Consider the following 13,064-nt stretch of genomic DNA (forward strand, 5'->3'; position numbering starts at 1 on the left):
CTGGAGTTAAAAGGCCAGTTTCTGCCTGTCTAGATATCAGGCAGAAGTCTATGCTGATTGGCTCCCCTCGCTTCCGCCTAATAGGCAACATGAAATAACATTTGCATAATATACTAAAATAGTTGCTGCAATTGTGTATTTCTGAATAGCATGATCTATAAGCAAATTTTGGGAAAATGTGTGTGCCCTATCCCATAATACAACTTGCGGTCAGTCACATTGAGCAATAATACACAGTAATATGCAATATCACATCCTACCACAAGGTGTCAATGTTTTCAAGTAGAAGAGGCCCCCATAACAGACTATCATTATGTGAACATGGCTAAATGTGGTAATTTGACAAGTTTTCAATTGATGTCTGGACTGTTAAATTATAGTTATAACTTTGAGTGTTTTTAATTTTCAAATTACTTTTGACTAGCCCAACAGAATACATTATGTTTGTGATGTGAGCCTGTTTTATTAGTAGGGTCTTGGTACCACCTCAAATAAACAAAACACTATATTTATGATCAAACCCCACAAGGTAGCCAAGACCACTGCACAGAGAAAGCTTGGTGCACACTCCCTCATTTCCCCTCCTGACTGGTGAGAAAATACCCAAGATGCCTTGAGGCCAAACCTCCTGCCCCGCCAGCAGAAGAGCCTCCAGATACTACTGGCTGTTTGTGTATCATCAGCATAATTGTAAAGTAACTTCGCACATCAAAGCATTCATTAAGAGTTCCCCTGCTCTTCAGCGGAGCGCCCATGGAGCTGTCTTGAGTGGAGGTGGGTAAGTAGGGGGATATTATGCTGTTGCTATGTGTGCAGAACTCTTCGTTGAATATAAATCTTACAACACTGCAGTAATGGGTTCAATTCCCACTGTGACCAAAATGTATTAAAATATGATAAATATATTTTGTGGACCCACTATTGCTTTGGATAATGGTGTCTGCTGAGCGGGTTCTATAAGGAGCAGTGGGAGGTTGACGGTGGTGCCGGTGGCGCCAATGTGACTGAGGGCCAGTGGGCTGGGGGTGATGGGTACTGGCTGGCTGCTCTGGTGGGCTGGGGCTGATGGGTACTGGCTGGCTGGCTGGTTACTCTGGTGGGCTGGGGGTGATGGGTACTGGCTGGCTGGTTATTCTGGTGGGCTGGGGGTGATGGGTACTGGCTGGTTACTCTGGTGGGCTGGGGGTGATGGGTACTGGCTGGCTGGTTACTCTGGTGGGCTGGGGGTGATGGGTACTGGCTGGCTGGTTACTCTGGTGGGCTGGGGCTGATGGGTACTGGCTGGCTGGCTACTCTGGTGGGCTGGGGTGATGGGTACAGGTTGGTTGGTTGTGGTGCTCTGGGGGTAGATAGGTACAGGCTGGCTGGCTGGTTGTGGTGCTCTGGAGGTAGATGGGTACTGGCTGGCTGGCTGGCTGGTTGTGGTGCTCTGGTGCTCTGGGTACTGGATGGCTGGTTGGTTGGTTGTGGTGCTCTGGGTACTGGATGGCTGGTTGGTTGGTTGTGGTGCTCTTGGAGTAGATGGGTACTGGCTGGCTGGCTGGTTGGTTGTGGTGCTCTGGGAGTAGATGGGTACTGGCTGGCTGGTTGGTTGTGGTGCTCTGGTGCTTCCCTGCTGGGGAGGTTGTCTCTCTCAGAGAGATGTCTGGTAGACGGTCCCTGTCCCAGTCTGGCCTGCCTGATTCAGAATGAATGGCAGGTAAGCTCTCTCTCTCTTTCCCACCCTGCTCTCTCTCTCTCTTTCCCACCCTGCTCTCTCTCTCTTCCACTCTTCTTCTTTCTGTACCTCTCCATAGCTCTTTGGTCATGTCATCTCTTCCCTTCCTCCATTCTCTCTTACCCTCCTGTTGCATTTAATCTCCATCACTTTCCCAGATGCCATCTTTAGCCCTCATTCTCTTTCCCTTCCTCTCTACTTCCTCTCTTTGGCTGGCGGTGGCGTGGGCCGCCCCCCAGGAGGCGCTATAGACCAGCCTGGCCATGGAGGTTACCCCTGGCTCTGCTACCAGCGTGGCACTACTGGCTACATTACTCAGTAGTGTGCCAGTTGCTGCAATTGCTGCACATATGATTGAGAGATGATGTGTTATTGGTTAATGTTGTCTCTCTGGGGTTCATTTGAGAGGACGGTTAAGATAAATGGAAAATAGTAGTTGTTGCTGCATGAGATTCTAGTGTCTATTCTAGTGTCTACTGTACATTGTGGTGTCTACTGTATATTAGTGTCTACTGTACATTGTAGTGTCGACTTTGCAGTTAAGACTGAGAAGAGATACAAGCTTGAGATCAGCAGAGGGATCACCAGGCAAACAAAATAATCAGAATTATCTCTGAAACTGATCTTGCATAGGATTAATAGATTAGAAGATAGCAAATGTTTGCAAAGCCCAAATGGTCTGTCAAAACATCTAACCCTAAAGACATTTCCAACACAAAAAACAGAGAATCTATTATACAAGTTTACGTGGAAAATCTGATAGCATTCCTAAAAAAAACTCCACAACGAGCCTACAGTTTATGATCCCCAATAGAGCGACAATATTGACTTCCTCCATCTTCATCTTTCTCAGGACTCCTACTGGACCTCCCACACACTCCGGTCCCCTCTCTCTGACCCGCCCGTCTGCCCAGACACACTCCTCACACTGGTGGGTTCAACCCCACACTAATCTGATCAGACCAAACCACCCTACGAGCCCCTCCCAGCCCCCGGCCCCCCAGCTCAGACCAAACCACCATACAAGCCCCTCCCAGCCCCCGGCCCCCCAGCTCAGACCAAACCACCATACCAGCCCCTCCCAGCCCTCGGCCCCCCAGCTCAGACCAAACCACCATACCAGCCCCTCCCAGCCCTCGGCCTCCCAGCTCAGACCAAACCACCATACCAGCCCCTCTGCCCCCCAGCTCAGACCAAACCACCATACCAGCCCCTCTGCCCCCCAGCTCAGACCAAACTACCATACCAGCCCCTCTGCCCCCCAGCTCAGACCAAACTACCATACCAGCCCCTCTGCCCCCCAGCTCAGACCAAACCACCATACCAGCCCCTCTGCCCCCCAGCTCAGACCAAACCACCATACCAGCCCCTCTGCCCCCCAGCTCAGACCAAACCACCATACCAGCCCCTCCCAGCCCTCGGCCCCCCAGCTCAGAAGCACCTTGACTTCTCTAATGTTATCACAGCCTCTCAATGAGATCTGAACAGCACTAAGGGTTGAGGAGCCTGGGGGAATGGGACTGTGGAGGGCCAATAGAGACCCAGATCTGGAGTCTGGGCTCGGTCTAATTAAAGGGAAGGAGGGAGTCAAGGACCCATCAATGGGAGGGGGGATGTAAGGGGGTGGGAGGGAAGGAGGAGAAGAAAGACAGGGAAATGATTTGTGTGTGTGAGTGTGTGAGTGTGTGTGTGTGTGTGTGTGTGTGTGTGTGTGTGTGGATGGCTGGGCTTTGTAAATGTCAGGAGAGGTGGTAGAATGCAGGTCAGACAGTCTCACTGACCTTGCTGTCCGTCGTTTCCTAACTCTCTGCAACTCACTGCATTAACGAATCCTGGGGGGTTTCGGGAGAAAAATGTACGTTACGGGTATAAGAATGGATATTTCACTGACAATAGCGAGTTATGCATTTTGGGCCAAATAAATTAAAACTTTGTTAAATTTTAATTAACCTAACCTAAAATGTTATGTTCTCGATTGTTTTCATATACAGTAGTAAGTTAGTTGATTTTTTCCAAGTACAGTAGAAGAAAGAGGCCATTGACTTCTTAAGAAAAATGCCTTTATTTTACAATTTTTAAAAAGCAATTTTTAAAGCACAAAGATTTACTCTTCTTTTTATAAAGACGTTTCATCTGCATAAAAAATGGTAGCATGTGCACATTGTGCTTGGATTGCAAAGTCTGTCCAACCACTCTCTGGGGTCCCCACGGCAACGGCACCCCAGTAAACATTTTATTGCATAAGTCACATGTGACCAGATTCACACGTCAATTTACAGGATAGTGGGGAAAAAAATCAATTTGGAAAGAGAGAATAAAAACAGATTGTACGTTACCATCCGTAACACAGTGAACAACAATAGCAGCTTTCAAAAGGAAGGCGTTGCACATTGTCCAGAAACAAACAAACAAACATATAGACAACTGATGAGGCTGTGCTTCTGTGCTTAACTCTACACAAACATAACACGACCCTGGAGAAGGGACTCCATCATTCAGAACGGAGGAGAAGGAAACGACTGATGGAAATACAACCCCCAAGGAGGAAACGTCAGGAAGATCCTGTTTTCCCTTTGAAACGCTAGTGCTACGGTTGCACACATCCCCTTAGACAACTGAGTTTACATATCTGCCAACTCTACTCTATCATTTTCATTTCAAAAACTAACATTTGTCAAAAGGCAGTTAACGCACCCCTCTGTCGCGGTTGACAGAGGAAAGGCAGACCCACACACTCCAAGCTTTCCCGTTAGTCAACTAATGACCTAGTCATCTCCAATGACTCATGTTTGACCAAAACAAAAACTTCTGCAAATCAGAACAAAGATACACAGAAAATACAACAAAAAACTATTGATGACCTTGACTTTAATTAAAGACTTTGGTATGAAGAAAATTGTACAATAGTCCCTATTGTCAACTGTCCAACTTCCCTTTAAAGAACGCATTCAATTCTTAGTCCTGCTCAAATGGCAAGTATGAAATATGCATAGTAGTATTCATGATAAGAAATGTCACTATGAAATGATCAACCAATTCCATGGGTTAATTCAAATAATGGGATTACAATGCACCAACACATCCCTTCTCCCCTATGAATATTACAGCTTCCAAGTGTAACATCTCAGCAGCCAACGCTTCTACAACAGGTTTGGAACGGGAGGAAAGAACGAGGGCAAGGATCACCGAGGAACCTGGTTAGTCCGGCAGATGCAAAAAGGCTTATGAATTTGACCCACTTCACCTGGACTGCCACTGAGTTCCAAGGATATCCTAGTGGACCAAAACGAGAGCGTATCCCACAACTCAACACAATTCTCTCCATGTCTGAATCTATTATCACACCTACAACTCTCCAGTTTATTTTCTGGGCTGAAGAGCCTGAACACAAACACATAGGTTAAAACCTTTGAGTCTATATTTCTATTTCCCACGTGACGCCAGACGAGAGAGACTAGAGGTTCATGATTTATTTTTTTTGCTTTGTCGAAATGAAAACTGCTGAATGAAAACTTGACCTCTACCCTCAGTCAACCAAACCTCATCCAAACATTTCCCCCACTTTAATCAGAATCCAGGGAAGCGGTTTGGACCATGCGTTGTTCATCAGCGAGCCCAGCGAACGCCAAGTCATTCCTCACTGGCTGTGCTGTGGCTCCCCAGCCTATTAACCCAGCGAATCACAGGAGGATCTGCAGCCCCCCCCCCCTCTGTCAGCGGTCAATAGGCCAGCTCAGAGCCCCCCCTCTCAGTCAGCGGTCAATAGGCCAGCTCGGATATTAAACAGGCCCAGCCCACGCACACAGTGAAACAGTGAACATGCAAACTCTGGCTGTGATTGGCTCCCTCTCACTATAGCCAGAGCCTCTGTGCATGTGAGCCAAGAATTAGGACAAGGTTTAAAAAAAATAAAAAATAAAAAATAAAGAAATAAAAATAAAAATAAACTCCACCGACGGCAGTGCTCTTGTTAAAACACTAAAAGATGTTGATGTTCGGAATGTGAACTATGTTCTTATCCCCACCCACGCACGTGTGTAGACTATATACACACGCAAGCGCGCGCGCGCACACACGCACGCGCCAGCACGCACGCACGCGCCAGCACGCACCAGCACGCACGCACAGCAAATTGCGGAGGCTGGGATAAGGAAATTAATCATAACCTTGTGAGAATCCTAGACTAAACACGACTACATGAAGCCAACATTTTGAACAATGCAATGAATCGGTCTGATGAGGACAATATGACTGAAAAGTGACAGAGGAAGAACTTTACTACGCTGACGCCTCTGGGGTCATGTTCTCCCCAGGGCTGTCGGTACGGAGGTAGGCCTTTCTGTGTGGAAGTGTTCTCCCCGTGTTCACAAGGGTTTCCTCTACAAAGACCCCCCCCCCCCAATACAAAAACATGCAAGATCAGATGGCTCTCCTGCCTTGTCTCTGACCATGAAAGGGGCATGAGCACCTGGACTTGTTCCCCGGTCGCCCCTGAAGTCGGCTGACCACTGCTCCAGGCTGCCTTGGGAAGGAGGACAGCTTAGGATGAGAAAACAGAGGAATTTAATTGGCGATTCCCTGCATGTGTGTGTGATGTGTTCCTCTCCGTCACCGCTCCGTTCAGGCGTGTATCACGCTGTATGATAAAGCACCTTCATACCACCTCCTTTCATTCCTCTCTTCTCCTTGCCAGTGTATGAGCCACGATGTTTGGGCACTGGAGAGCCATAATGGGGGCCATGTTGTGGGCAGGTTTCAGGAGATGCTGCTACTGCCTTTCCATCGCTCATCTGAAACACCGCCCGGTCCCAAAGCAATCAGGCCGACCCGAGTGCAGGCCCCAGGGGTGCGCCTGAACTGATTAAAGCCGCATCTGCAGGCTTCATCTACACACAGGGAGGAGATTGTGGTGAGGCGGTTATGAGGCCAATGGGGTTGGAGGAGTTCTCTGGGGGGAAAAAAAAGAGTTGAATGGGATGACCTACTGTACTCAAATATTAAATAGTGAGAAGATGGCACTGATCTTAGGTCAGTTTTGTGTTTTCCCATCGCTAGAGTTTTATGGTTGAAGTAGTGTGATGAACTGATTCTGGGTCAGGGTTTAGGAGAGTGTAGGGGGGTACCACTCGGCATGCTATCTCTTGTTTCAGGGAAGACCTGGGGCAGTGTAAGGGCAACAGTCGGACCATGGCGTACGTTCAAAGCTAGTTTCTCTGTTGAAAACAAAGCTTAAACGTTTGGAAGTGTCAAGGGGGAAAAATAATAGGGAAGTCAAATTGAAAATGTACTGTATACATGTATAAGTTATAAATGTTTATAAGCATTTGATTCATTTTTATTCAAGTCTCTCCCCCAAATAATTTATATCATACTCTATCTATTATTTACAGTATGGTCTCTTGTAAGCACAGGGATGACTTTGTAAAAAAATACAAATTGGAGGAGAGACTTCTCAGTGTGGAACTGCGCTGTGCTGCGCCGATCAGCTAGCTTCAAGTTAGCTCTGTTCCTGAACACAGACCCAGCCAGCTAGCTCCAAGTTAGCTCTGTTCCTGAACACAGACCCAGCCAGCTAGCTCCAAGTTAGCTCTGTTCCTGAACACAGCCCGCAGAATGAAAACATACAAGTACTGCTGCTGCAACAGCGTGTGAAGCTGTGTTAGTAAACAGAGCTAACTCAAGAGCGAGCTAGTTGGGGCTGTGTAGCGCTGTTTCTCACATCACCGATCACAGGACTTTGTTGGAACAAGGCGATTTGATAAAACCCTCTCAAGACATTCTTCTTCTTTCTTAGCATCCTGTAACATTGTTTGGAGCCAAAAACACACATTTTCTTTCCACACACACAAATACACTCCCTGAAGCTACGGTTAAAATTGCAACCGCTGATTCAGAAAAGACTAGAGCTGCAATTACTGTTGCAACCCCCCCCCCCAACAGAGCTCAGCAAACTCTTAGAATTGGAGACTGCAATTGACTGAACACACCCTTTGACCACTCTAACCCAATTATATAAGGACACACACACACACTAACACCCAAAACCACATACACACCTACTGTATATCCACATAGATAAGTCTTACACACACACCCCCTCAACTGCCCCTCGACTCTCACACACACAGGCGGGGGGTCTCTTAGTTGTGCTTGGCGCGACCCCCTTTCAGATAGCTCTTCCAGCGTTTGACCACGTCCCTGAAGATGGGCGCGTTGTCCACGGACGCCAGCAGCTGCAGCTGGTTGATGTGCGTGGTGTGGTAGTCCCAGCGCGCCAGGTTGGGCGCCGTGCCCAGCATGAAGTGGCGCAGGTCGTAGATGCTCCCTGAGCCGGTGTCGTACAGCGGCAGCATGGCCTTCAACGACTCAATGCCACGGCTGAACAGCTGGCCCGCCTCCCGGCCCAGCTTCTCGCCCGCCGTCTCCGCCACGTCGTAGAGGCCCAGGAGCGAGTAGATGAAGCCGTTGAGGACGAAGGAGCTGGGTGTGGTGGGGTACTCTTCGTACCAGTCATATCTGTTCATGAACACGGCTTTGACGCCGTGCTGCTCCGAGGAAACCTGGTAGGGTCCTACGGCCTTGAGGGCGGCCTTGAGGTACGCCTGGTCCTTGGTCAGCAGGTACGCTCGAACCAGCGTGGACATGGCCTGGCCCTGCGCCATGGCCGAGTACCAGCCGGGCTCCAGCGGGCGGAAGCCCTCGCCCAGCTTGCGGGTGACCATGATCGGCCAGCCACCGCGCTCGTCCTGGTTGCGCAACAGCCAGTCGCTGGCGGCGAAGAAGGCGGCCGTGTGCGCCGTGGTGGAAATGGTGATGTTGTCGATGGCGCCGCGCCCACGGAGCACCAGGCGCACGACCCGCCGGGGCATGATCTGGAAATGACAGCAGAAACCACGGTGCTCAAAATTAAAAGTTAATAGGCGTCTCAGGGGAGATTGCTGTCTCAGTCTTCCACAATTTTTGAAAGACAAAAGACTGAAAATGGGATATTCTTTTGTATACAATTTTGAATTTTGGAAGGACATTGGTAGGGTTCTTTTCGTGTCTGTGCAACACGGAGCAGGAATCACGTCGGTGCTCTTGTGATGGCTCCACCTACCTTGGTGGCCTTGACGGCCTTGGTGTTGGACAGGCCCACGCCCTTCCGGAGGTCGGTCAGCAGGTCACGGGTCACCGTGGTCCAGGCGGCGCGCGGCCCGATGCCGTAGGTGATGTCGCGGTCCTTGAAGGCGATGAGCTGCGTAGTGGTGACGTAGTGGATGACGAAGGGCGCTCCCTTCTCCGTGGTCTCCAAGACCACAGACACGCTGCCGTTGGAAGCGAACTTGAGGTCGAAGGAGATGATGAAGTCCTTGGAGTTGCTCAATGGGAGCGAGACGCCCTCAGAGCTTTCTGTGGAATCAATACAAGTCATACTGGTGGCATCATTTAATAATAAAAGGGAGTTATTGGTTGGCGAGGTACAGTAGGTCCACTAAGCCACTAATATGACATTCACTGTATGGCTTTAGAAGCTGTGGGTTGAGTTTAGACATTTTGAAAAGTAAACAATGAACAGCTTTGTTAGAGGAGAAAACAGCATCTTCAATGGGATAAATATTTGCCAAAAAAAGAAGTGATGAAATTCGTTAATGTGACCGTCACAACTTATCTATTCCAGCATAGTCGGCAAGAGGACTATCCAAACATCTCCCCCTAAGCATCCAATATAGCATTATGACTTCTTAACTGTAATCATTCCCGTCAGCCAACCTTAGTTTACAGCCACTGAAACATTAAACCTTATTTCGGAGTTGATAAACTGATATAATTTCCTAACTTAAATAAAGCCAAATGCCATTACTGCGTCACGGGTGGTCTTAATGGACAATATTCTCACTATGCTTTCTGCAGGCTGAAGAGTTTGGGGGTGGTGTATTGGTAACGACTTTACCAGCAACAACACCATCTCTTTCTCTAGTCACTCTCTGGTCTCTTTATCGCTCTCTCTAGCACTAGTCTTTCTCTCTAGTCTCTCTCTCTCTCCCTCTTCAGTGTCACAATCTCTCTCTCTCTGGTGTCTCTCTCTCTCTCTAGCACTAGTCTTTCTCTCTAGTCTCTCTCTCTCTCTTCAGTGTCACAATCTCTCTCTCTCTCTCTCTCTCTGGTGTCTATCTCTCTAGCACAGGTCTTTCTCTCTAGTGTTGTGATTTCTCTCTAGTCTCTCTTTCTCGCTCTTCAGTGTCACAATCTCTCTCTCTCTCTCTCTGGTGTCTCTCTCTCTCTAGCACAGGTCTTTCTCTCTAGTGTTGTGATCTCTCTTCATCTCTTCTCTTCAGTGTCACCATCTCTCTGTCTGACTGTCTCTAGCTGTCTCTGTCTGACTGTCTCTAGCTGTCTCTGTCTGACTCTGTCTCTAGCTGTCTCTGTCTGACTGTCTCTAGCTGTCTCTGTCTGACTCTGTCTCTAGCTGTCTCTGTCTGACTGTCTCTAGCTGTCTCTGTCTGACTGTCTCTAGCTGTCTCTGTCTGACTGTCTCTAGCTGTCTCTGTCTGACTCTGTCTCTAGCTGTCTCTGTCTGACTCTGTCTCTAGCTGTCTCTGTCTGACTCTGTCTCTAGCTGTCTCTGTCTGACTCTGTCTCTAGCTGTCTCTGTCTGACTGTCTCTAGCTGTCTCTGTCTGACTGTCTCTAGCTGTCTCTGTCTGACTGTCTCTAGCTGTCTCTGTCTGACTGTCTCTAGCTGTCTCTGTCTGACTCTGTCTCTGTCTGTGTCTCTGTCTGACTCTGTCTCTGTCTGTGTCTCTGTCTGACTCTGTCTCTGTCTGTGTCTCTGTCTCTATCTGTCTCTGTCTGTAGCAGGAAGAGCTGGCAGTCCTCCTGAGGCAGAGGCTCTCAGATGGGTCACTGCACACTGGGCTTAATTAGACAGGTTCTAGTCTGGGTGGAAGAGAGGGGAGAGGGGAGGAGAGGAGGCAAGGACAGTGAGGGGGAAGGAGATGAAGAAGGGAAGAGAACAGAACAGTGAGAAAAAGGGGGGAGGAGAGAGGACCGAGGGGAGCAGACGGATGAGTCAGGAAATCTAAGATACAGAACTCCTTGGCCCAAATTCTGTGGATATAAAACACAATCTACCCTGGGGAGAGTGATTGGCCTGATATCTCCTGGGGAGAATGATATCTCCTCTGCTGGCAGGCCTGATATCTCCTCTGCTGGCAGGCCTCCCCTCGCAGGATGAGTCTGCGTTCACTCCCTCACCGGCGGATGAGCATGCGTTCACTCTCTCACCGGCGGATGAGCATGCGTTCACTCCCTCACCGGCGGATGAGCATGCGTTCACTCTCTCACCGGCGGATGAGCATGCGTTCACTCTCTCACCGGCGGATGAGCATGCGTTCACTCCCTCACCGGCGGATGAGCATGCGTTCACTCTCTCACCGGCGGATGAGCATGCGTTCACTCTCTCACCGGCGGATGAGCATGCGTTCACTCTCTCACCGGCGGATGAGCATGCGTTCACTCCCTCACCGGCAGATGAGCATGCGTTCACTCCCTCACCGGCGGATGAGCATGCGTTCACTCCCTCACCGGCGGATGAGCATGCGTTCACTCTCTCACCGGCGGATGAGCATGCGTTCACTCTCTCACCGGCGGATGAGCATGCGTTCACTCTCTCACCGGCGGATGAGCATGCGTTCACTCTCTCACCGGCGGATGAGCATGCGTTCACTCTCTCACCGGCGGATGTCAAATCTCCAAGCTTTCCTCAGCAACACATCCCTAATCAACGCTCTGCCGACTAGAGCGCCTTCTGTGAGCTCATTCAAACTGGACAAGCTCTGACAGCTCCCAGACCAGTCCGGATCCTACACACATACTGTACACGCTAGGGCTGTCAAATAAATACTCAAACTTCGACTAGTCGTCGACTTTGGGGGGAAAAAATGCATAATTGATCTTCAAAATGTCGATTCGTTCACTAGGCTACCGCAAAGCAGCGCGCGTCACGGCTTTCGCGAGTCCCAGAGAGAGGGACAGAGAGAGAGAGGGACAGAGAGAGAGAGAGAGACAGAGAGAGACCGAGAGAGTGAAAAGACAAAAGAGTGACAAGAGGAGAAAGAGAGCGAGGGATGAACAGAGAAGGAAGACAGCAGAGAGCGCCCGTCTGGCAGGGCCCCGTTGCTACGGCTCTTTAATGCACTCATAAATCCATTACTTAAGGCAATCGGGAGAGTAAGTGGATTTGTACTGTGGCCCTGTGATTACTCAGCCATCAATAAAGCATGGGCGGGGAATACAGACGAGACCTCCCGTCTCCTCTCTGGCTCCTCTGGCTGCGCTCTGCTCTGGCTCCTCTGTCTCCTCTGGCTCTGTTCTGCTCTGGCTCCTCTGGCTCTGCTCTGTCTCCTCTGGCTCTGTTCTGCTCTGGCTCCTCTGTCTCTGCTCTGTCTCCTCTGGCTCTGTTCTGCTCTGGCTCTGCTCTGGCTCCGTCTCTGCTCTGTCTCCTCTGGCTCTGCTCTGCTCTGGCTCCTCTCTGTCTCCTCTGGCTCCGCTCTGTCTGCTCATCAGTGGGAGAGACACACGGACACAGAGCCGAGACGGCGCCCAGCTAGACTGGTGCTGGTGTGTATTCTGTACAGTACGTACACACGCACGCGCGCACACACACACACACACACACACACACACACACACACACACACAGCTGTCTCTGTGCCTATTGAGGGCTGAGCTGGTGACAGCAATTACTTGACTGTCTGCTCATAGAGGAGCCCAGCTAATACTAATAGGCATCGATCTGGCGCTAGCACAAACTGCAGGACTGGATTAACAGCCACCCAATAGGGCATCGGCACACAGAAACAAGGCGCCTCAATGTGATTGGACATTCAGAGGCATACAGCAGTGACCACTATTGGTTCTTGCTTGTGTGTAGGCGCGTGTGTGTGTGTGTGTGGTGTGTGTGGTGTGTGTGTGGTGTGTGCGTGGTGTGTGTGTGTGTGTGTATGTGGGGACCAGGGATTGATCCATTGTCCGGCGGCTATTCAGCACCGGGGCTGAGATGAGGAGAACGGGAAAGACAAGGACTGGACGAGATAACAAGCGAAGAGAGAGAGAGAGAGAGAGAAAAATACTAAGAAACAGTGGAGACAATAGGCAGAGAGGAGGAGAGAGAAAAATTGATGGAGGACTGCAGGGTGATGAGAGAAGGGAGTGAGGGGCTGGAGAGAGGGGAGGGAGGAGAGGGGAGGGAGGAGAGGGGAGGGAGGAGAGAGGGGGGGAGGAGAGAGGGGGGGAGAGAGGGGAGGGAGGAGAGAGGGGGGGGGGAGAGAGGGGGGGAGGAGAGAAGGGAGGGAGGAGAGAGGGGG

At 49.9% G+C, this 13,064-nt stretch overlaps 1 protein-coding gene across 1 annotated transcript in view; it reads right to left on the reverse strand.

Annotated features, from left to right (window-relative positions):
- Window positions 1-3,766: 3,766 nt before the first annotated feature.
- Window positions 3,767-13,064, reverse strand: part of glceb (glucuronic acid epimerase b) — a 63,154-nt gene continuing 53,856 nt past the window's right edge. Inside the window, exons 5-6 of the mRNA XM_084436939.1 lie at window positions 8,817-9,109; window positions 3,767-8,589 (exon numbers count right to left, since the gene is read on the reverse strand). Coding sequence (XP_084293065.1) covers window positions 7,858-8,589; window positions 8,817-9,109 — 1,025 coding nt within the window. The 3' untranslated portion in view covers window positions 3,767-7,857. The remainder of the gene's footprint in view (window positions 8,590-8,816; window positions 9,110-13,064) is intronic.

Source organism: Borostomias antarcticus (genome assembly GCF_949987555.1).
Source record: "Borostomias antarcticus genome assembly, chromosome: 4".
Lineage (NCBI taxonomy): Eukaryota > Metazoa > Chordata > Actinopteri > Stomiiformes > Stomiidae > Borostomias > Borostomias antarcticus.